Raw genomic sequence first — 21,795 nt, forward strand, 5'->3', positions numbered from 1 at the left:
CATGGTGGGTGGGTGGGCGGACTAGTTATTTTCAACCACCTTGAGTCACGCGGCGGTCACTGCGACTCGGCCAAGCCACTTCATTGTCCCCTCACCACATACCCACATACGCACACACCCTCCATAAAAGCAAGCAGCCACCCCTTTCTGATCCCCCAGGTACCTCATGGCCGCGGGGGGGTCGTCGTCCAGCGACCCAAAGTTGCCGTGCCCGTCTACGAGCGGGGACTGCATGGCAAAGGGCTGCGACATGCGCACCAGCGCATCATACACCGCGGTGTCGCCGTGCGGGTGGAACTTGCCCAGCACCTCGCCCACCACACGCGCGCACTTGCGGAAGGGCTTGCCCTGCGTCATGCCCAGCTCGTGCATGGCAAACAGGATGCGGCGGTGCACCGGCTTGAGGCCGTCGCGCACGTCGGGCAAGGCGCGCCCCACGATCACAGACATGGCGTACTGTGTGTGTGGGTGGGCGCGGGATGATGGTGGTGATGGGAGGGGCCAGTGGGCCGAGGCGGGGGAGTGGATGGGGAAATCATCAGGCCCCCGCCACCAGGGAATCAGCGGGGGGTTGTGGCTCCTCCTGGGTGGGAACCTGCACTGCTCCTTTCACAACCTCCAGGCACAGGAGCACAGCCGCGCCGCACCGAGAGGTAGGACTTTTCGGCCTCGGCGACCAGCTCCGTCTCGATGATGCGGTTGGCGATGGGGGGCTCAGGGGCGGCGGCCCCATTGCGCGGCGAGGCTGAGGTGGTAAAGGAGGGGCGCTGGGGACAACGCTGCCGATCCAGAGGGTGGTGGCCCTGGCGATTGGTGATGGGGGAGGGGAGAAGATGTCATGGGAATGCCAGTGGAGAAAAGTATTAATGCTTACACAAGATGTTGGACAACTTCTGTCCATGGTATCTCCATGCTGCTGCAGAGGAACAGTGATCTCAGCTGATGCCCCTGCCCCATCCCTTTATCTTTGCCAGCACGGGTACAAAGAGCTCACATGTGGCTGCAGGGAGGAAGTGGGCACCTGAAGGGGCACCCTCGTGCTCCACGGCAGGGATCCGCTGAGGAAGCTGCGTCCGCTCAACATGGAGCTTCCCACCCTACGGGCCGCGTCGAGGCGCATGTCTCCCGTGTTCATTCCTTGCCCATACCCCAGGGCGCCCGGGGTGCGTGTGAGTGTGAAGGGAATGCCAGTGCCGATGGACAAAAGGCGCAGGAATCACGAGATATTAGACATAATCTAATCTTCGTATTGTTTCCACCTAGTGCGTGGGAATAGGTCGCGCTGGCTGCGCTTGGGAATTCGGTCTCGCAGTCTGGATTGCCCAGCATGCCATGCATGCTTTAGTCCCTGTGGCCATGGTCCCCATCTCGTCCAGTTACCAGGAAACAATCCTTCCCTTATCGTACTTGGTACTTTGTTGTTATAAGAATAACCATTTGACTTCCTTCCCCTCGTTTTGCCGTCCTGTTGCCTCGCAAGCACTTCGGAAGTGATCTGCACGGCCTTTCTCCCCTTGAGCTTACTCATTAACGACACCCCTGTTTCGCCGATTGGGTGTCCTGGCTAACAACGCATGCACTGGATACAGAGGCGTGTTGCGTCGCGCATTGCGGCCCATCCTCCGTGCCGGTAGCCTGCAGGGGCCTGCCGCCTGGGCCGCGGCCGCGATGAACCCTCAGACGGCCCTGAGGGGTGCCATGCAACGAGGGGAGCCGATCATGTTCCGCATCACCATAGACAGGCTGAGGGAGGACAGGCGCCAGACCAACCACGCCAAGAGCCAGCTGGCCCTCGCCTTCTGCCAGGTGCTTGGTTGTGTAAGATCGCAGCTCAGGCGCTGATGACACTCAGCAATGCCTGAATGGCTAGCCACTCAGGGCTTCTGCCTGGAATCCGCCTGTTGTGCTTCAGTGCACTGCACCCCTCCCCCCACTGCCTCTCTCGCAAGGAGGAAGACAGCGAGTGCCCGCCAGCTCACAACCAAGAATCCATGCCCCCACCGCCCCACAGGCCCCCCCCGCCCAGGCCCACGCCTTTGCACTGGCCCTGGTGGCCGAGTGCTGCGCCGTGGGCGACTGGGATGAGTCCATGATCATGTGCGCCCAGTGGGCCCTGGAGACGCTGGGCAAGCGCGCCGGCGCCGACGGGGACGCGGATGGCGAGGGAGTCGGCGAGGCGCGCGAGTCGCTGCGGGGCGAGGCGCTGCGCTCCTTCCTGTGCTGCTGCGCGGACGGCCAGCTGAAGCTGGCGCTGCGAGTGGGCACGCTGTTCCGCCTGGATCTCCAGGCGGAGATGACCGCGGAGGAGCGGGGGGGCATGGCGCGCCGGCTGGCCGAGGCCTGCGCCGCCAACGCCGCCGCGGCCGGCGCGGTGGCGCTGCTGCGCCGCTGGCCCTGCCTACAGCTGGGCGAGGCGGTGCCTGGTGTGTTGCTGCCGCGCCTGGTGGCCCAGGGCCTCTCTTCCCTGGCCATTTCCTGGGCGGAGGAGCTGGACGGCGACGTGCAGGTTGTTAGTTTTTTGGGGGGGGTTATGAGTGGGAAAGGAGGACATGGGCGCGGGGCAAGCGACGGCGGTCGGCCATGCTCCGGCCCCTTTACTGTTGGTACTCCCCATGGGCCCAGGAGCACGCCCTTCCTTGCCCCAGTGATGCCCCTTCCCGGACCCCCTCCCACCTGGCCAGACCCTGGTGCTGCATGCGTGCATAGCGCGCAACCACCTGCGCTCCGCCCGGGCCCTGGTCAGCGCGTGCCGCATGGGCGCGGCGGCCCAGGCGACGCTGGAAGCGGCGCTGGTGGCGCGCCTGCTGGCCTGCGGCGCCTGGGGCCCGGCCCTGCAGCGCACGGGCGGCGACGCCGGGCTGCAGCGCCGCGTGCTGGACGCCATGGTGCTGGCCGGCGAGGCCGAGCTGGCGCGGGAGACCGCGGCGGGGCTGGGCCTGGCGCTGGAGGACGACGCGGCGTTGCGCGCGGCGGCGGCCGAGCGCGCGGCGCGCCACCTCCCGCTGGACCTCCCCGCCACGGCGGTGCGCTTCGTGGACGACGCGGCAGGGCTGGACCGCGTGCGCGCCTGGCTGGAGGGCTTGGCGGTCCGCGGCGCGCGCGGCGAGCTGGTCGTCGTCGGCGTGGACGCTGAGTGGCAGCCCGCCGACGCCGACGTGGGGCTGGAGAACGGCGGCGGGGACGGAGGCGGCGAGCACCCCATCAGCATCTTGCAGCTGGCCGACGCCGAGCGGGTGTGGGTGCTGGACATGCTGCGCCTGGGGGAGCGAGAGGCCGGCACAGCGCTGCGCGCGCTGTGCGACCCCGCGCTCGTCAAGGCCGGGTGCGGTCTGGCGGACGACGTCGCCAAGCTGGCATGGGCCTGCCCCGCCCTGCGCAACATGCGCAGCTGCCTGGACCTGGCGCGTTTGCGGACGTTCAGTGCGTATTGGACTTTTTGGTTTGGGGGGGGGGGGGAGGGAGGGGCATGAAGGCTTCGTGGGAGGGCTGGCGGGAGCCCAAGCTCATCACATGGTCCAAAGAGAGGCGTAGTGCTCTGGGTGGAGTGAAATGATTGCTTGAGCCTGGAACTGATGGCGCTATGGAAGCCTGAGACTGTGGTGATTGCGGTCAAGCCTTCCTGGCTTGACCCTGACCTGCGGTCCCCGAAACATTTCCACCTTTCATACTCTCAAATCCCCTGGCAGTGGGACCGCTGGCCAACAAGAGAGGCATGCTGGGCCTCTCCAGCGCGGCGGAGGCGATGCTGGGCAAGCCGCTGGACAAGGGCCTGCGCATGTCGGCCTGGCAGCGGCGACCCCTCACCCCCGCCCAGCTCAGGTGCTGCGGGCGACGGGGCTTGCAATGGTGGGCGTTGTCAGTGTATACCAGGCACAAGGGTCATCAGTGGGTGTGTTCAGTGAAGAGCCACCCCTGCATCCCATCCTGTGCACCGCAGGTACGCCGCCCTGGACGCGCTGGTGTCGGTACAGATTGTGGACGCCATCGTGCGACAAAACCCCAAGCTGGGGAGCAGGCGGGGCCTCCATGCCTATGTGTTTGATGCCGCCCGCGTCTGATGAAGCATGGGGTGGATATTTCGTTGTGCTAGGCCCACTAGCCAGTATTGGTGTCGTTCACGGTCGTTGCATTCCCCAGGTGTGTCGGAAGTGGGGTGGAAAGCAGGGCGCGTCAGCGATCTACACGGCCAGTGTAAGACGCTCTTGGGATGGAGGTCTGCCAGGATTCGTGCTGCACATCCCATTCCTCGCCATGCAGCGCATCACGATCACGGCCTGCGGCCGTTCGGCGGCTGCGATAGCAGGAGCGGGTCTCGCGGGAGGTGCAGGGCTTCGTGCCGGAGCTGCTCGGCCACAGCCGCAGGTGGCGGGGGATGGTCGTTGTAGACAGGTGTAATTATCTTGTGTGAACACTATATTGCAATCTTCCTGCTCGTAGAGGTGGTCCGATGCCTGATCGGCTGACTGAAACTGTCCTCTGGCACCTCGCAGCCCTCTCCTCAACTCCGCCACGAGAGCATCTTCGTCGAGGAGGTGCGCCTGTGTCACGTGTGGCAATCTGGAGAAGTTCAATGTGTGCGATGGATGCGAGATCGAGCCAGAGGTGTATCTGCGCTAGGCAATCATGAGAGAGGAGACTGCCCCTCAAAAGCAGGCCCTCAACCATGCCCGCTCCCCCTTGTCACAGGACGCTGATGGCTGGGATGTGGTATGGAACCCGGTGTCCCGCCAGGAGGTCACACAGGCCCTGCAGGACTTTGCGGTGGCGGGTGGCGTGGGCCCCGAGGGTCCCCTGCTGCCCCCCGGAACCATCCTCCTGGAGGACATCACCTCCGACGCCGGGTCCAGCACCAGCGAGGGGAGCGAGGCCAATATGGCCATGCTGTACGCCGAGCGCTGCGACGAGACCCAAGGCTTGGGGGGCCTGGAGGAGGGTATGATTGGGGTGCTGACAGGGCTGCTGAATAACCCAGCGGTGCTGGGGCCCATCCAGGAGGCTCTCCAGCGCGACGCCAACTTCCATTGCCTGTTGACAGACGCCAGGGGGGGCCAGGCCGTTCTGGTACGATGCAATGGGGGGTCGGGTTGGTGAAGGGGGGAAATGGCGGCTCCTTTTCGCTGTGGAACGCCTTGCAGCCATCGGCGCTGCCAAGTCCCTGCCCCTGCGCTGCCTCAAACCATGCATTGTCCTTGCTGCAAGCCCTGTGCGGGCGCCGACGCCTCGTCATCCCCCTTTTCCCCCCGCAACGCACAGTTGCCTGCGCCAGAGCCCCGCCCGCGGCTGGCCCTGGAGGGACCAGGCGCAGAGCCCCTGACGCTGATGAGCCTGCTGGAGGGCCTGGCGGCAGGCATCGGCGAGGTGGCTGCCCGCCTGGAGGACGCTTTCGCCCAGGTGACGCAGCTCCTGAGGTCGCTGGGCGAGTCGCTGCGCGCTGCGCTGGACCCAGACGGCCCCCGCCCCGCTGTGCACGGCGCACCGGGGTCCGCGGCCGCCGACCCCCGCGTGGGCAAGGCGGTGACCAGGCTGGCCCTGGCGGTGGCCGTCTTTGTCATCTTCCGCCGGGCGGCGCCCGGACTGCTCATGCGCGTGTGATCAGGGCAGCGCAGGCCTATTGCTTACGCGAGAAGAAGATTTCTGATGCACCGTTCCTACCCTGTACACCTGTGCATGCCTGTTGTGGGTACTCTGAACCCTGCATGTGGGGCCAGAGACCTGTGGCTGGTCCTGCAGGACCTCCTCCCGGCCCACCTGTACCATGGCTGCCCCCTGTCTCAGCTACGAGACGCTGGATTTGTGCCGTACCTCTGGCTTCCACAACAAGTGGATGTGTACACCCAAGGCCACGAGATAATCAGTGTTTGAAGCGGGGAGAACCCTGAGGAATTCCCAAGATGGGAGACAAGGGTGGCTGGATGCCTTACGACAGGCACGCGATGCGACGAATGATGGTCTCTCTCCAGTATTGACGGCCGCACAGCGGCAAATGTACTGTTGTCCTCACAGCAAATGATTGACGGGCAGTTTATTGAACTCGATCCTGCATAAAGTGCAGCGGCTTGCTGGGATGTCTGGTGTAATGCCTTTCGAAATGTGGCACGGAACAGGGGTGCATGACGACTCCAAAGATGCACTGGAGCAGTGTCATTAACCCCCACTGAGAAGAAAAGCTTTATGAACAAGTACATTTAGTAGGTCCCTGATGCATATTTCAACCTTGAAACCCTTGGTCCTAAACTTTGCTGCATATGGAACGCGTGCGATACTGACAAGACCTCCATATCAGCGCACCACCCACTTCTCAGGACGTTTTTGAGGGGACCTCGCCGCGGCGAGAAGCTCGCGGACAATGCTACCCCTCTCCGGTCCATCCGCACCTAGTCCGCGCAGTAAGGGAAACACGCCAGCGCGGCTTTGGCAGTTAACGAGTCAACTCGGGACGCTGTCCACTTTTCAAGCAGCGGTACTCAAAAGGTTCTTGAGCCTTCTTGAACCCATAAAGAAGAGGGAGCATCGGCCCCTTGTAGCCATGGCGCGCCATAGGTGGCCCGCCTGGGCACTCCCTTGTTTTGTCTTGTGTACGCTGCTTTCCCCAAAGGTAGTAATTCACACATTTTTGATTCAGAATGCTATGACTTACAACTGTGACGGTCACACTGTTCTTGTCTCAATTTGTGCCTCCCCCGCGTGGCCAGGTGACCCTCGGCGCGGTGGATTTTTTCAGCTCGCCCTACAACTTCGGTCCTCAGCAAGGTGGCCGCCGCAGATCTGGGTTATTGACATTCGGTCATGCAGGCTCTCTTGACATTTCAAAGCCGTTTTGACAACGCGCGGCCGTGCACGCGGCAACCGTCGGGTTCGGACCCCCGGTTGGCCCTTGGATGACACTTGTCTACTCCCTCCACACAGCCACACTGCACCTCATCCCTCCCATGCAGAGAATGCTGTCCTCGTCGATTCGCTCTTCCGTATGGACACCTGCTCCATTGACTCAACATGTGTGGAGGACATGGAACACGTGCAGAAGTCGGTGGTCCAGCTCACACACGGCCTGATCAACAATTTCTGCTCAGGTGGGTTTAGTGAGCCATCTGGCCGGTCCCAGACAGATCGAGCTGCTGCTGTACGCTCCATTGCAAGATTTTATATGTCATCTGCTGCATTGAGGGAACAGCGCAGCGCCAATCATGTGCACGATGGACATCCCATGGGCTGACATGCACTATAATCGGTGTTGCCGCTCCCCACCCCCTGGTGGCCGACTATCTCCCCAGGCAACACCCGACTGCCACGTAATCGCTGCAGGCACTCTCATCAAGGGCCCAGGTGACAAGATCTACATCCTGACGGCGCGTCACTGCCTGGTGCAGACCGACCAGCGCTTCATCTACCCGTCGAGCAGCTATGACGTCATCTTCGACTACAAGCTGCCGTGCAATGCCTCCCAGGTCGACGACGTCTCTGCCACCTTTGACCGGTACCTGACGGTGAGGCCTGGCTGGATGTGGTGGTGCTTGAGTGGCAGCGGGGTGTGGGCGCAGGCCCAAGGATGACGCACACCGCTGCCAGAGCCACAAGGGAGGTACCCAGGCCGGCCCCAGCGCGCAATGGCGAGGGCCTGGGCCCGCATGGCGCGCAGCATCAGGGTCACGGGAGCTGCCACGCACCGGGGGAGAGGACCGTTTGGGGATGGATGCAGTCGCCTGCAGACTCATCTCCTGTCCCGGAGCCCTCCGTAGGGGGTGTCTGTTGTGTTTGAGGACATCACCTCTGACACGGCAGTGCTGGAGCTGCTGCAGGACATCCCTCCCGAGTGGGGCGCCTGGACGGCAGGTGCGCCTCTATTGAAATGGGATCGGGGGCCGCCTGTTGGACCCACGCATGCCCACTTGGGCTCCCCGATACTAGCTGCGAGAGCCGCCTGCTCGCAGCACCTTTGCAAGCCTGTCTGCCCCATATCCCCTCCGCAGCCATTGGTCGCGACTCCCGTATGGCCTCACGCCAGGCTCGCACAATCCCACCCTGCCGCAGGCTGGGATGCAGGCTGGGTGGAGCCTGGGTTCAGCTTCCTGGACGTGTCACAGCCCATGGGTGATTCCCAGAAGATCGCCAGCGGCAAGTGAGTCCCACCGGAGTCAGGGCATGCGGGGCAAGGGGGCCCCCGGGCCTGCTGCATGGCACGGTGTGCAACTTCCCCGGCCACCCTGCACTGCACCATGCGGTGGCGGCTCTGCAGAGACACAATCCCTCCATGTTCTGAGCCACAGCTCGGGTCGCACCCTGTCGACCCTGCCCCCGACCCCCAACCCGCCTCTGAACCTCCATCAATGCAGGGTAATAGACGCCACGTACCAGCTCGTGATGCTGCCCGACGGCCACGTGCTCAAGGGCCAGCCCCGGAACTGCACCACCGAGGTGTGCGGCTACCTATTGGGCGTGGGCACCGCCGGCGGCATGGCTTCCGGCAGCAGCGGTTCCGGGGTGATTGACGCCGAGCGGGGGGCGGTCATCGGCGTGGCATCTGCCATGGCGGGGAAGGGGCGCTGCTCGGACCCTCTGGTGACCGACGACTCCGGGGGACTCCTGCTGTACATCGGGACGCTGATGAAGGTGGGAGGAGAGAGGGAGAATGCCAAGATTTGGAGGGGACGTTGGGCCACAGTGGGAGGCGGCGATCGCCATGCCGGGCTGCCCCTGCAGTGGGGCCTGGCTGCGCTTGGGGGCAGTCGGACCCAGGAGCCTGGGCTGTGGGTTGGGACCTCGCCAGCGCTCTTCCTGTCAGCCGGCCAGCTTGGCAGGACATGCCATGACTCCCGCACCTTTGCCCCTCCCTCCGTTGCTGCCCAGGCTTGGGACATGGGCTTCCACAAGCTGTTCGGGCGCAGGGTGGACGGCAAGAGGTGGGCAGAGTACGAAAAGTATACCCGCCACACCCCCACCCTGACCATCGGCAATGTGGTGCCGGAGGTGAACCCGCGTCGGGGGCCCACACGCTTCTCCGTAGTGTGAGTGGGACCGGAGGCTGGGGAGGGGGAGCGGGGCGCGTCAGGCAGTGGGACGAGTGGCGTGCCCTGTGCGCTGCTGTGCGTTGACGCACATCCACTGCCGGCAGCCATTGCATGCCTGGGGAACAACAGGGTTGTGAGGCAAGGCGGTGCGCCACTCACTCACAGCTGCCCTGCCCACCTGCTCAGTCGAGCCCACGCTGTCGTTCTGGGCAATGGCATGCCGGAGTGCAAAGTGCGCGCGTGCACGCTCGCATGCCTAAATAGATTTGTGTTCTCGGCTTGGGTGCCCGCGCATGTCACCGCCCGATGCCTCCAATGCTCCTCCCAGGCTCCAGCAGAGGCCTGTGCGCAACACAACCATTACCCTGACCCCCGGCCAGCCAGGCTTGGTGAGGCTGAGCCACAGCAAGCTCACGTTCACCCGCGCAGACTGGAGCCAGCCCCAGTATGTCGAGATCACAGCAGGTGGGATCCAGGACGGCCGGAGGTGTCAATCAGTGCCTGAGACTTTGTCTCTGAACCCAAGGCGTCCCTTGCGGGCTGCCAAAGGATGGAGTTGTGAGACCTGGGCGCATGTCTCAATGCTGCACACCTGTCCTCGTGAGTGACCAATCCCTCAACACCTCTCACATCCCCGTGCAGTGCCGAACCGCTTCGCGATCAATGAGACCCGCGCTTTCGACATCGACCTGAGATGGCCGGTCGTGGATGCGACCGGCAAGTGGAGCGAGCGCACCAAGGCCATTTCGTGAGTGCTGGGCTGGCTGGGGGACCCTCGGGTGGAGCTGTGCCGGGCAGAGTGCGCATGCTGAAGCTGGCTGCAGCTGGACAGGACCTTCGTGATTCCCTCCATACCCTTCCCTTTCCCCATCCTGGCTGCAGGGGTGCCGTGTGGGCTGAGCGCAAGGGCAACAGCTTCTTCAACCCCCAGGAGATCCAACTGCCCTTCAGGCATGTGATCAGTCTCGAGGTGAGACCTAGGATGGGGAATGAGGGTTTAAACAAGGACCCTCCTCCATGGCACGTCATCAGCCGCACAGGTCAGGCCCCTGTCTGTGCTGAACCCTACACGCTCCCGAGCCCAATCCATCCCCTGTCCTTCCTCCTTGCTTGCTGCCAGAGGTACAGTCCCAACGTGACCCTGATCGCCGAGCGTGAGGGCCCCTTCAGGCCCGTGGAGTACTTCAAGTACACTGCCACCGGCCCACAGGTGGGTGCAGGGTCCCCATCGGGCCCCTCCCCTCGCCCATGGTTGCCGCCCTTCCTTACAGGGCCGAAGCATGCCGACTCACACTCGCTGTGAACTGCACTTCTCACCCGCCCCCTCGCCCGGCCGCTCCCGCCCCGCAGGGTCTGGTCATCGACACCTGTCCCCACGGCAGCGCCAGCGACAACACAACCGTCGTCTCTGCCGTGTTCAACCAGGACTGGTCGCTCTACAGTGACATTCCGTGAGTGGGACGGCTGGCTGGGACCTCATCTGGCGTCAGAATCTCCGCTGGATGAGTCTCACACCTGTGGCTCTCCATGCACCGGCCCAAACGCCTGTATGCTGCAATGGTCCACCATGGCCCCACCCCATCCCTTGCAGGCAGGCTACCAACACCACAGGAATCCCGAGGCAGGGGTGCTCCCGCACTCTCGCTGCACTTGATCGGGCACAGGGTGAGGAGGGAAGGAGGGTCTTACGGCAGGGCCGGCGCGGATACCGATGGTCGGGACAGGGACTGCACCCACACCCGAGGCCTGGGGCATGCTGGTTTGGAAGGGGCTTGAGTGGGGGCGGTCACCTGTCAGAGTGACAATTCTGGGCTGGGCTGCAGAGTGCTGCATACCCTGTCCCACACTCAATGCTGCAGACTTCTACATCGTGGTCAGCCCGATGACAGACTTCAACATTCCTGGCGAGAGTCTGAATTTCACTGGGAAGGCGTCTGTCACCATATCGAATTCGTCCCTCGGCGAGGTAGGCTGGGGACGTTCGGGAGCCACAAAGGGCCAGGACCAGTCAACCACCCACCCCATGCAGTCCAGCTGCTCTGCGCGGCAGGCCTCAACCAGGGATGCCCACCAGGATCCGGGCTTGCTGTGCCAGGACCAATGCCTCTTCACACCCCGATAACACCATCATACTTCCAACCCCGGCCCCAGATGCTGGAGCTGTTCCTGGCAAAGGACGTCATCCACGAGGTAACGCCTATGCCTGGCCAGACTATAGCCAAGGTGGGTAGGGTCCCTGGGAGCCAGAGGGTCTGAGGGTGGAATCCTGCTGTGCAGGGTGCAGTCCAGCTGGCTAGCCAGGCACATGCGCCGGCTCGCCCCTGTTGGCAGTCGACAGCCTTGGGTTGCAGCATTGGTGGGACAGGAGCCCCTGACTCCTGCCTCATCAACCTGCGGGCGTCTATCCTTGGCGTAGGGGAGGTCGAGCCCCAGCACCTTTTACTACCGGCCCGAGACCAGCATGACCGTCGACGTGAGCACATGCAACTCCAACACAACGATCGGCGCTCGCCTGGCCATCCTGAACGATCGCATGGAGGTCATCAGGTGGGGTGGTGGCGCGGTGGGATGCCAACTGCTGATGGCGCTGCTCACAGGGTGGGGTGTTCATCGTAGGGCATGGCGTCGTCAGGACTGCACCGCTCAGCACCTGATCCCCTCATCACACCCCCACACCAGCACGGGCGGGTCCCCCAAAGTCCACGCCTGCATCCCCTCCATGACTGCCAAGCTGGAAGGGGGCCAGACGTACTTCTTCATGGTTACGACGGCCGTGAACCAGGTGAGCAACACCCTTGGCATGACCATCTCCCTGCATGATGCCGACTCACATCACCAGTGTGGACTCTGGGAGGTCGGAGCTAGTCTATTCCCTCCCAATGCACTCCCCACAAATGTGTGCTTTCCCGCAGCTCGCCACGACCAGGGTGCTACGCCAGGTTGCCTTCACCATCACAAAGGTTTGAAGGCGGGTATGCAGGCCCTGCCATTATGCTCACCCCATCCACATAATTGTCAACGGACATTACCCCTAACTGCTTTCAAATATTCACATAAACTTTTGTTCAAGGAGATTTACATATTGTAAATAGGCATCAGACCTGCGAAGTGCATATGTTGCTTTCATTCTGAATCCCTGTCCGATGAAGGACCGTACAGAAGTGGATGGGGAGAGCTAGCTTCATTCGAGGAGGCCGGACACATACGTCCACTGCCTCCTCTCGGCAAACCCTCGAACATAATGGTTGAGTCCCACGTCGTGACATCTTCGTACGAGAGGTCAAGTGGGCCACGCTACGAACGACTGGAGGCATGCGAGCCGGAGGTTGTACGGTGTTTTCTCAGTATCTCATTGCCCAAGCGAAGTTTAGAAGAGTTATAAGGTGCCAATGGGGCTTAGGATCAAGCAGGAGTTGCACACGCACAAAGGGTTTCGGTGTCCAAATGATTCCCGCGAGGAATTTTTGCCAACAGGAGTATATTTCCCAGGCTATCACAGTACAGCTTTTTGACACGGCCATTCCATTCCTACTGTATTATATTGAACACATCATACACTCCAACAGGTCCAGCAATGTGCGCGAAGTGTCGTTGCAGGGCCCAGCCGGGTCGTGTGCGGATACATCCAGTACGTTTACGGGACTGTTCAATCGTGTGCCATGCTGCATTGGACGCCAAGTTGTCACTCACACTACTTTGCGCATTAACGACTGATAAGCTAAAGCTATCTATGAGAGTGATCGGTCTAAGGTGGCGACGCTCACCGTCCCCAACGTGACACCATCCAACTGCCCCGCTACGCTGACACGGCCCTGTAGGCTCATGTGTGGGTTGGTGGCAAGGAGACGCTCATCGAGGGCGTCTGCAGAGAACAGATTCGGTTCATGGCCTCCCTGTGTACGAGTATGGCAACCGAGTCGAGATTAGATACGCGGAAAGCCATGTAATGCTCGCACATGTAACACCAGGTCGATTGATTTCCGGGCATGCATATTTTGTACCTGGAGGCGGATGCCACGGAGAGCGAGAGGGCAATCAGGAAAGGGGCAAGGGTGGCGTCATGACGCATGGGAGAGTGCGACATTGCAGCTGCTGGCCAAACCTAGCCTGGGTGGCGAGCATCGCTATCATTGGTGTCGTGACTGCGAGTTCCTAACCTCGTTGATTTTGCATCGGAAGGCGCGCGTTTGGACACTGTATGACGCTCAAGCACCCGGGCGCAGCATTATCCTTGCAGTCCCGAATGGTGGCTTCGATCCATCGCCCCGGGCACCAGGCGACTTGTGAAAACCTTGGGTCGGCGTCGGGACTCGACGCCCGTGCGGAGACGCTGCTGGAGGGCTCCAGCTCTCTGACTGACTCTTCCGTGATGGGTTTCGGTCATGGACAGGTAGGTTGAGATGCATGGCTTTCCTCGCTGGGAATCTTAGATCTTTAACGTCGAGCTGCCCAGTATCATGGGTTGTCATACAGCTCACCTATGCCCTCTCTAAAATACAGGCTGTGAGTGACGGAAACACTTCGGCAACGGCTTCGGGAAGCTTTTCACGCACCAGTCTTGGCCCTGGAATGTCGGCAGAAACGAGTGCCAGTGCCTCTGCCTCAGGCTTCCTACTGGGGGCAGCTGTTGCTGATGCTGACGGCTCGGCAGCACTTGGAAGCCAGAAGACGACGGTGAGCTAGTAAGGGAGTTTAATGCTAATCTGCGTGCAAATGCCACAAGGCATACTGGCTTTGGGCAACTAGCACCCTCAGATTCAATGGAAGCAGAAAGAAACCCCCCTTTGCCTGCTCCCAATGCAGGCACGGGCAAGGTGCGTCTCTTGCGTCCCTTGGGCTTCAAACAATGTCATGAAGTCAGAGGCAGGCCTGGAAGCCGCCGCAGCCTGTGACACTGAGGAGGTCTCAGAACCTGTCCTGCCCAGTCCCAGGGCCTCCCCCAGTCCCAGCGCACCCCCAGCCCCAGTCCCAGCCCCAGCCCCAGTCCGTCGCCGCCTCTACCTCCGCCTGGCCCCACGGGTTTCCTTCATTACCAAACAAACGGAGTCGACTGCACCTTGGACGCGTATGTGGATTCATCATATGAGGTAGTGCAAGCCAACTGCATCTTCTACAACCAGAACAACGTTGCAATCGTTGAAGCATTGAACACATTTGCGCCGGCTACATCCACCCAAGTGTCATCATCCGTTCTCAGTCACTCATCATGCTCCACGGTCGATTATGCCATTTGCACCGTCACTGATGGCTCGGCGATTGTCTCTGCGCCAGGCAAACTAGATCACGACTAGCTCATGCTCACCGACGACACGACAAAACACCCAAGAGGGCGCTGACTCATAAGGCATATACTCACATTGTTGCATTATCCATCACTTGCTTCTTGCATTATGTGGTACTGATGTAATACTCCATCCATCACCTATTCTCTTGGCTGGCTGCCCAGGAGCTAACGCTCTGCGTCACATGGAGGTCCTAAGAATCGGTCACATGTGCGCTCAAAGTCGTACTGGGGAGTCAGACAACACGTCAAGTCAACTTTTTACAGAAAGGGAAGCCCCTGCCCCGGATCAGCATCCTAATGAGAGCGCCCCCACTGCATGACTGCATTCCACCCATCCAGGGAATCCGAGTTGGGGCGATAAGAAAACACCAGGTTTCACACATTTTACAAGCCCGAGAACAGATTGGCAGGTTTCTGCTCCTAATTGGGTAGGCAGTTACTTGAAGGCCAGGAGGGCGAAAGGCACCCCTCACTTCAGTGGTCCTCGAGTCATTTTTAACAGCACATCCCACAGCACCCTGGTGAACGCTCTGCATAGATTTTGGCCTGCATGTATCACCTCTCGTTGGCTCGAATGCGCAAAGAGCACCAGCTCAATCATCAAATTATGTAGATTCACCCATCATCTCGATTGAAGACCGAAGAGTGTCACTCGCAGCTGTTTAAGAAATTCGTAGGGCCCGGTCCTGGATCCATATGACGGAGTCCAGGCCTTTCGTGTGAGCGCGTCGCTCCAAGGCTTGAGTGTGACATGCAGCTACTGGCAATGATTCTATTCTCAATGATGCATTAGGTATCCCCAGGATCATGCAGACGGTGTATTGTCACACCGAGCACCGGCAGTTTACGGTGCCGGAGGGGTGGGACGGCGTCTGCCCATCGTGCGGTGGAGGGTTCGTGGAACTGCAGGGCGCTGCGCCCCTCCCAGTGAGTTCGGTTCTCGTGGACCCCGGGCTTCACATGCCCACCCCCGTAGAGCTCCCTGCCCGGCCGTCCGCCGACTGGATCGCTCTCCTCTCCCCCGCCCAGGTGCCGACCAGGCCTCGTCCCGGCCCCCGCCCTGCCTCATTCCAGCTACCCGGAGGCCATGGAGTCGTGCACTTCATCAGCAGCCCCATGGACGCCCCACCCGGCTTCCCCGTGTTCGAGGTGCATGGCCAGGGGGGGTCCCTGCGCGACATGCTGATGGAGGCCCTGGTGCAGTCCGGCATCATGACGCTGGAGGGCGGGGCGGGGGTCTTCCCCGGCTCCGAGTCCATGGATGACATCATGACGCGCATCATGGACGACTACCAGCCCGTCTCCCACCCGACCGCGCGGCGCGCGCGCGAGGCCTTCCCCCGCCTGCGGGTGCGGCCCGCAGGGCAGAAGGACCCGGGGGAGGGCGAGGCCGCGGCCGCGGCGGGGGAGCCCTGCTCCATCTGCCACGAGACTTACAGCCCCGGGGACGAGGTGGTGGAGCTGCCCTGCGACCACTGCTTCCACCCCGACTGCGTCATGCCCTGGCTGGAGACCCACAACACCTGCCCCGTCTGCCGCCTGGAGCTTCCGGCGGAGGAGGGGGGCCCGGCGGCGGGGGAGGCGGCGCCGCAGCCCTCGGCAGGGCGGGGCGCACGAGCGAGCGGCGGCGTGGCGCAGGGGCCGGTGGCGTTCCACTTCCCCGCAAGCCAGGCGGGGACGCTGGCGGCGCGCGTGACGCAGGCCCTGGGGGAGCTGGTGAGACAGCGGGAGGCCCAGGCGCTGCACCGCCCCGCGAGGGGCGTGGTCGACGGCGCGGGGCCCTCGGCCGCCGTGCCGGCGCAACCCGGCGGCAGGAGCGATGCAGGGTCCGGGGGTGGGGCGCCGAGGGTCGACGATGGTGGCCCAGCTCGTCCGGGGACGAGGGTTCAGGACCCCGGCGCACTGCAAGGCGCTGCGCGCACAGCGCTGGGGGGCCGGGGCCCTCGCCTGCACCGTTGCGGGGCCCACCCAGCGTGCCTGCAGACCGGTTGGAGCCTGGGGCGGCCGGCGCCGCGGCCGGACAGGCACGCGGCCGCTCTACTACTGCCGCCGCAGGGCCCAGCTCCACCCCCGCCGAGCAGCCGTTGTCGGCGATGGCGATGGTGGCGGGTGCCTTGGTGGCAGCCCTGGCGGGGACCGCGCTGGGCGCCCTGCTGGGATCGTCTCGCCGCTCCCAGCGCTGACTGGGTTTGGTGGCGATTGAGCATGACGTGCGTGCCGCCAGAGGGCTCGACCTTGTGGGCCCTGAGGCACCTGCCCGCCTGTAAACCGGATCAGGTTTCAACCCTTCAGAGCGCATCCTTCGACACACGTGACGTCTTCACTTCCCCGGTGATTGCAACCCGGTCGAGCCTCGAGTCTCGGTGAGGCTCAAACAGTGCGTGAAAATTCATTTCTATCCCAGCACAATGCATGCCGCATTGGACATGGGGTGCCAGGCATTCACGGGGATGGGCAGGGTCGGTGGGAGGGCGCCCCTCCAGGGTCGGGGCGCCGGACCCCGCGCCCGCAACCCCCTGGTCGTCCAGGCCGCGGGCAACACCTTTGGTCACAGCTTCCGCGTGACCACTTTCGGCGAGAGTCATGGCGGGGGCGTGGGCTGCGTGGTAGACGGTGTGCCGCCCCCGCCTCTCTATCACCAAGGCAAGGCGGGAGTAGGGGACCTTGAGGCGCCCTGTCAAAGGGTCACGAGCGCCTGAGCCTACATCCTGGGGCCCTGGGTGCCTGAGTGTTGCCCAGGAGGTATCCCTGCCCCGCCCCTGTGGCTGCAGGCATGGTGACCGCTGGGCAGCATTGCCGATGCTCCCCCATCTCCATTGCCCCTTTCCTCCCGCAGGAGGCCATTCAGTACGAGCTGGACCGGCGGCGCCCAGGCCAGAGCCGGATCACCACCCCCCGCAAGGAGAGCGACACCGCGGAGATCCTGTCGGGCCTGGCCGCCGACCGGCAGACCACGCTGGGCACGCCCATCTGCGTGCTGGTGCGCAACGCGGACCAGCGCTCCGGGGACTATGCGGAGATGGAGGCGGCCTACCGCCCTAGCCACGCCGACGCCACCTACGACTTCAAGTACGGCATCCGCGCCGTGGCAGGGGGCGGCCGGTCCTCTGCGCGCGAGACCATCGGGCGTGTGGCAGCTGGGGCCATCGCCAAGAAGCTGCTGCACGAGGTTGCCGGCACGGAGGTGGGGCCGGGGGGCGGGGTAACCGGGTCGGTGGTGTTTCGGAGGGGGGTTGGGAAGAAGGTGGGGAGGTGGGAGGGACCTTGGAGGCGGCGCGAGAGAGGCTTCGGGATGTGAGGACTGCGGTTTTTGCAGGCGGCAGTGACCGGGCAATCATGGAATGATGCGGTGGCACTGCCCCCGCCCCCATCCCTGGACCCTTGGGAGTGCCTGTCGTGCTCGAGGGCCTCGCCGTGTCCGGCCCGGGTCGCGAGCGCCAGTCGAGAGGGGATAGCCGACGAGGTCCTTTCCTCGAGCATCCTTGCAATCCCCCCCCCTCCAACATCTCGTGCACAGATCCTGGCGTACGTCAGCCGCGTCAGGGATGTGGAGGCGGTGGTGGACCAGGAGACCATGACGCACGAGCAGATAGAGAGCACGCCCGTGCGCTGCCCCGACCCCGATAGCGCGGGGCGCATGTATGCCGGTGCGTGGACGGCCTGGGGTGGAGGATGATGCGGGGCTGGCGGCGACCTGGCGGGGCGGGCGGAAGGGTCTGTGCGCTGACGGCGCCCCTCTCCCCCCCCCACCCCCCTCCCCGCCTCCCCGCAGCCATCGATGAGGTGCGGACGCGCGGCGAGTCGTGCGGCGGGGAGGTCACATGCGTGGTCCGGCGCTGCCCCAAGGGCCTTGGCCAGCCGGTGTTCGGCAAGCTGGAGGCTGAGCTGGCGGCGGCGCTCATGTCGCTCCCCGCCTCCAAGGTGCGCGCGAGGGGCGGCTGGGAGGAGTGGGAGAAGAAGGGGGGGGGGGGGTGATGCAGGCATCCTAGAAGTTGTGGGGCAGGGGGCCGATGGGACCAGTGGCCATGGGCCCTTCAGCGCCCTTGCCGCGCGGGGTAGGGGTCCACTGCGCCCTCCTGCCATCAAACCTGTGTTCATCGGCGCCCAGGCGCGTCGCCCCGCGTCGCCTGCTCCCAGCCTCGGACTCCCTGCCATCATGCACCTCCGGTTGCTCCGCAGCCTCACCCTCCCGCCTGGCCCCTACCCCAACCCCCACCCCCTCAACCCCCGCTCAACCCAGGGCTTTGAGATCGGGAGCGGCTTCTCCGGCTCGCGCATGCTGGGCTCCGAGCACAACGACGCCTTCTACATGGCCCCCGACGGCTCCGTTCGCACGCGCACCAACCGCTCCGGCGGCGTGCAGGGCGGCATCAGCAACGGCGAGGACGTGGTCCTGCGCCTGGCCTTCAAGCCCACGGCCACCATCACCGCGCGCCAGGACACCGTGAACCGCAGCGGGGAGGACATCCAGCTGGCGGCGCGGGGCCGGCACGACCCCTGCGTCGTCCCCCGCGCCGTGCCCATGGTGGAGGCCATGGTGGCCCTGGTCCTGGCCGACGCCCTGCTGCAGCACTACGGCCAGTGCGAGCTGCTGCCACGGAGCTCGGCGGCGGGGGCGGACGTACCCTCCCACACCCAATTCTCGCATGCCGGCTAGGGTGGGTGGGGGGGAGCCGTGCTGGCGGGAGGTGGGGGTCCCGGGGCGGGCGGGGAGCGAAGCGAGTGCAGAGCGTCGTGGCGGCTGGTCTCCCCTGAGGGTTGTGCGCTGGCGCTGAGAGGCACGGCACCCTGTCATCCCTTGACGAGCCCGTGTGGCCGCCCCTGGACACAGCCTGGCTTTGTGATCCGAGCATCGTCCTGCCTAGGCCCCCTGGCAATTGCTCTGCTGCCGTGATGTAAAAGTTCAGAGAACTACCCGGGTGTGTACAATCTGGACAGTCCCGCACAGCCGAGTGTCTCCCCCCAGCGGCATCTCAGGCGTGCAGGCTCGCGCCCCGCACAAACGTCCCGCCGCCCACCAGCGCCAGCCTGCGCATGTGGAAGAAGGCGTGGCGTGGGCCCGCGGCCTTGCGTTTGGCGCCTGCCCGCCAGCCCAGCGTCTGCTGGCCCTCGGCGCCGTCGTCCGCCTCGCACTCCCAGGCCACGGGCACCGCCGCCGCGGCCTCCAGCAGGGGCGTACAGGGTCGGCCCAGCTGAAGCGGACAAGGCTGGGGAAGCCGAAGACGCGGTGGAGATTGCTCTCTAGCCAGGACTTGGTGACGGCATCGCCTTTGGGGGGGGGGGGGGGGGGGGGGGGGGGTGAATGGGCAGGGATTGTTCCTCTGTAGTTCGCGATGGTGCCTCGCAGGGCAGAGGTTTGCACCTGCCCGCTCAGCCACATGTGCTGTAATACGTCCCCAACACTGAGGGCAGCAGGCTGTGTCGCGGCAGCTGTGGCCACCCTCAATCACCCCACCTCACCGGGGTACCCACAGCCGTACTCCCGGTCCCTGCTGGAGGGGCCCTCCGGGCAGGTGTATGCGCTGAGCTGGCGGTCCCTGGTCACCTTGGCCACGATGCTCGCGGCGGACACGATGGGGTAGAGCGAGTCCGCCTTGGGGCACACAGTGAAGTGTATGGCGGGGAACTGGGCCAGCAGCCGGGACTGTGTGTTGCAAGGGCGGTGAGGGAGAGTGTGTGGGTTGGGGGACAGGCAGAAGCAGGGCAGGAGGGGCCAGGGGGCTGGCACCGACCAAAACCCCGCTCCCAGGCACAGTCGCAGCCACCCCTCCCACTGAGCGTCACTCACCCTGTGCTTGTCTGCATCTCCCACGGTGTCGATGTAGGCGTGCGTCAGGTTGACACCGGCCGCCACCACGCCGGCTATGAGGCGGGCGGTGCTGTCGTTGGCCAGCTCGTTCAGGCTGTGCCGGTCCCGCGCCAGCATGCGCCCGGAGATGAACGCCGCGCTGAGGGACTCGGCGCGGAACCCGATCCCCGGGTCCGCCTGGAGCTGGGCCAGGAGTGCCTCCCGCCGAGCCTCGGTCAGGGTCTTGCTGTCGGCAAAGGCCCTGCAGTGGGGGGGGGTGGATTTTTGAGGGTGCCGCCGCTGGACGTTCTGGGTGGTCAACTCCGCACAGCGCTGATACGGGCGGCACCCGCATTCCCAGGTGCGAAGGAATGTCCACAGTCAAGCTGGCCTCCATCGAGCGGGGGGGGGAGAGGAGGGGGGGAGAGTGAATGGGCAGGTATTGTTCCTCTGTAGTTCGCGATGGTGCCTCGCAGGGCAGAGGTTTGCACCTGCCCGCTCAGCCACATGTGCTGTAATACGTCCCCAACACTGAGGGCAGCAGGCTGTGTCGCGGCAGCTGTGGCCACCCTCAATCACCCCACCTCACCGGGGTACCCACAGCCGTACTCCCGGTCCCTGCTGGAGGGGCCCTCCGGGCAGGTGTATGCGCTGAGCTGGCGGTCCCTGGTCACCTTGGCCACGATGCTCGCGGCGGACACGATGGGGTAGAGCGAGTCCGCCTTGGGGCACACAGTGAAGTGTATGGCGGGGAACTGGGCCAGCAGCCGGGACTGTGTGTTGCAAGGGCGGTGAGGGAGAGTGTGTGGGTTGGGGGACAGGCAGAAGCAGGGCAGGAGGGGCCAGGGGGCTGGCACCGACCAAAACCCCGCTCCCAGGCACAGTCGCAGCCACCCCTCCCACTGAGCGTCACTCACCCTGTGCTTGTCTGCATCTCCCACGGTGTCGATGTAGGCGTGCGTCAGGTTGACACCGGCCGCCACCACGCCGGCTATGAGGCGGGCGGTGCTGTCGTTGGCCAGCTCGTTCAGGCTGTGCCGGTCCCGCGCCAGCATGCGCCCGGAGATGAACGCCGCGCTGAGGGACTCGGCGCGGAACCCGATCCCCGGGTCCGCCTGGAGCTGGGCCAGGAGTGCCTCCCGCCGAGCCTCGGTCAGGGTCTTGCTGTCGGCAAAGGCCCTGCAGTGGGGGGGGGTGGATTTTTGAGGGTGCCGCCGCTGGACGTTCTGGGTGGTCAACTCCGCACAGCGCTGATACGGGCGGCACCCGCATTCCCAGGTGCGAAGGAATGTCCACAGTCAAGCTGGCCTCCATCGAGCAGCTCCTGCGCGCAGGCGTTGCGCTTCCCTGCGCGGCCCTACTTTGAGGTGAGGTCCGTGGAGCAGGGACAGAAGGCGGCAGCGTACACCATTGGGCCGAGCACCGGGCCCCTACCGGCCTCGTCTACAGGGACGCAGGGGGTGGAGGGGATCCGACCATGGGGATAGGCAGGACTTGGAATGCTGGTACAGACGGCTGACAGGAAGACATCCATAGCAGCTGGGTAAAGTATACCCACCCAGTCGCTTACCTATCCCTAGCATGCATGGCTCCGAGTACCAGGCTTGTGGTGGGTGGTCGGAGCATGACACCGTCACAGACTCCTCGTCCTGAATCATGACCATGCGAGGGGCGCTAGGAGCCAAGGATGCGTCTGAGCAGGTCTCAAATATTATGTC

The 21,795-nt window shown here is 63.9% G+C and overlaps 7 protein-coding genes across 7 annotated transcripts in view; 5 read left to right on the forward strand and 2 right to left on the reverse strand.

Moving 5' to 3' along the window:
* Positions 1 to 1,135, reverse strand: part of F751_5297 (DNA gyrase subunit A) — a gene marked incomplete at both ends in the record, with an annotated part of 5,551 nt that extends 4,416 nt beyond the window's left edge. The window contains 3 exons of the mRNA XM_011403097.1: positions 164 to 456; positions 648 to 803; positions 1,097 to 1,135. Coding sequence (XP_011401399.1) covers positions 164 to 456; positions 648 to 803; positions 1,097 to 1,135 — 488 coding nt within the window. The remainder of the gene's footprint in view (positions 1 to 163; positions 457 to 647; positions 804 to 1,096) is intronic.
* Positions 1,136 to 1,668: 533 nt separating this feature from the next.
* Positions 1,669 to 4,058, forward strand: F751_5298 (putative exonuclease mut-7-like protein; the record flags this gene model as incomplete). The annotated part of the gene is made up of 4 exons (XM_011403098.1): positions 1,669 to 1,818; positions 2,682 to 3,420; positions 3,687 to 3,819; positions 3,938 to 4,058. 4 exons carry the CDS (start codon positions 1,669 to 1,671, stop codon positions 4,056 to 4,058), a joined length of 1,143 nt encoding a protein of 380 aa, XP_011401400.1.
* A 565-nt stretch (positions 4,059 to 4,623) lies between these two features.
* On the forward strand, positions 4,624 to 5,592 carry F751_5299 (hypothetical protein; the record flags this gene model as incomplete). The annotated part of the gene is made up of 2 exons (XM_011403099.1): positions 4,624 to 5,061; positions 5,254 to 5,592. The coding sequence occupies 2 exons, from the start codon at positions 4,624 to 4,626 to the stop codon at positions 5,590 to 5,592; spliced, it is 777 nt and encodes a 258-aa protein (XP_011401401.1).
* Positions 5,593 to 6,967: 1,375 nt separating this feature from the next.
* F751_5300 (hypothetical protein) lies at positions 6,968 to 11,971 on the forward strand (the record flags this gene model as incomplete). Its single annotated transcript, XM_011403100.1, has 16 exons — positions 6,968 to 7,070; positions 7,303 to 7,484; positions 7,737 to 7,830; positions 8,029 to 8,116; positions 8,331 to 8,607; positions 8,845 to 9,002; positions 9,334 to 9,470; positions 9,648 to 9,753; positions 9,888 to 9,975; positions 10,126 to 10,215; positions 10,356 to 10,446; positions 10,865 to 10,971; positions 11,157 to 11,228; positions 11,422 to 11,552; positions 11,685 to 11,787; positions 11,918 to 11,971. The coding sequence occupies 16 exons, from the start codon at positions 6,968 to 6,970 to the stop codon at positions 11,969 to 11,971; spliced, it is 1,881 nt and encodes a 626-aa protein (XP_011401402.1).
* Positions 11,972 to 15,405: 3,434 nt separating this feature from the next.
* On the forward strand, positions 15,406 to 16,472 carry F751_5301 (hypothetical protein; the record flags this gene model as incomplete). Its single annotated transcript, XM_011403101.1, has 3 exons — positions 15,406 to 15,639; positions 15,961 to 16,123; positions 16,345 to 16,472. 3 exons carry the CDS (start codon positions 15,406 to 15,408, stop codon positions 16,470 to 16,472), a joined length of 525 nt encoding a protein of 174 aa, XP_011401403.1.
* Positions 16,473 to 16,739: 267 nt separating this feature from the next.
* On the forward strand, positions 16,740 to 18,946 carry F751_5302 (Chorismate synthase 2, chloroplastic; the record flags this gene model as incomplete). The annotated part of the gene is made up of 5 exons (XM_011403102.1): positions 16,740 to 16,892; positions 17,126 to 17,473; positions 17,807 to 17,936; positions 18,062 to 18,210; positions 18,530 to 18,946. 5 exons carry the CDS (start codon positions 16,740 to 16,742, stop codon positions 18,944 to 18,946), a joined length of 1,197 nt encoding a protein of 398 aa, XP_011401404.1.
* A 316-nt stretch (positions 18,947 to 19,262) lies between these two features.
* F751_5303 (Ribonuclease H2 subunit A) lies at positions 19,263 to 21,741 on the reverse strand (the record flags this gene model as incomplete). Its single annotated transcript, XM_011403103.1, has 7 exons — positions 19,263 to 19,481; positions 19,745 to 19,933; positions 20,078 to 20,339; positions 20,675 to 20,850; positions 20,995 to 21,256; positions 21,439 to 21,520; positions 21,648 to 21,741. The coding sequence occupies 7 exons, from the start codon at positions 21,739 to 21,741 to the stop codon at positions 19,263 to 19,265; spliced, it is 1,284 nt and encodes a 427-aa protein (XP_011401405.1).
* Between the last annotated feature and the right edge of the window lie 54 nt (positions 21,742 to 21,795).

The sequence above is a fragment of the Auxenochlorella protothecoides genome (genome assembly GCF_000733215.1).
Source record: "Auxenochlorella protothecoides strain 0710 unplaced genomic scaffold scaffold61, whole genome shotgun sequence".
Classification (NCBI taxonomy): domain Eukaryota; kingdom Viridiplantae; phylum Chlorophyta; class Trebouxiophyceae; order Chlorellales; family Chlorellaceae; genus Auxenochlorella; species Auxenochlorella protothecoides.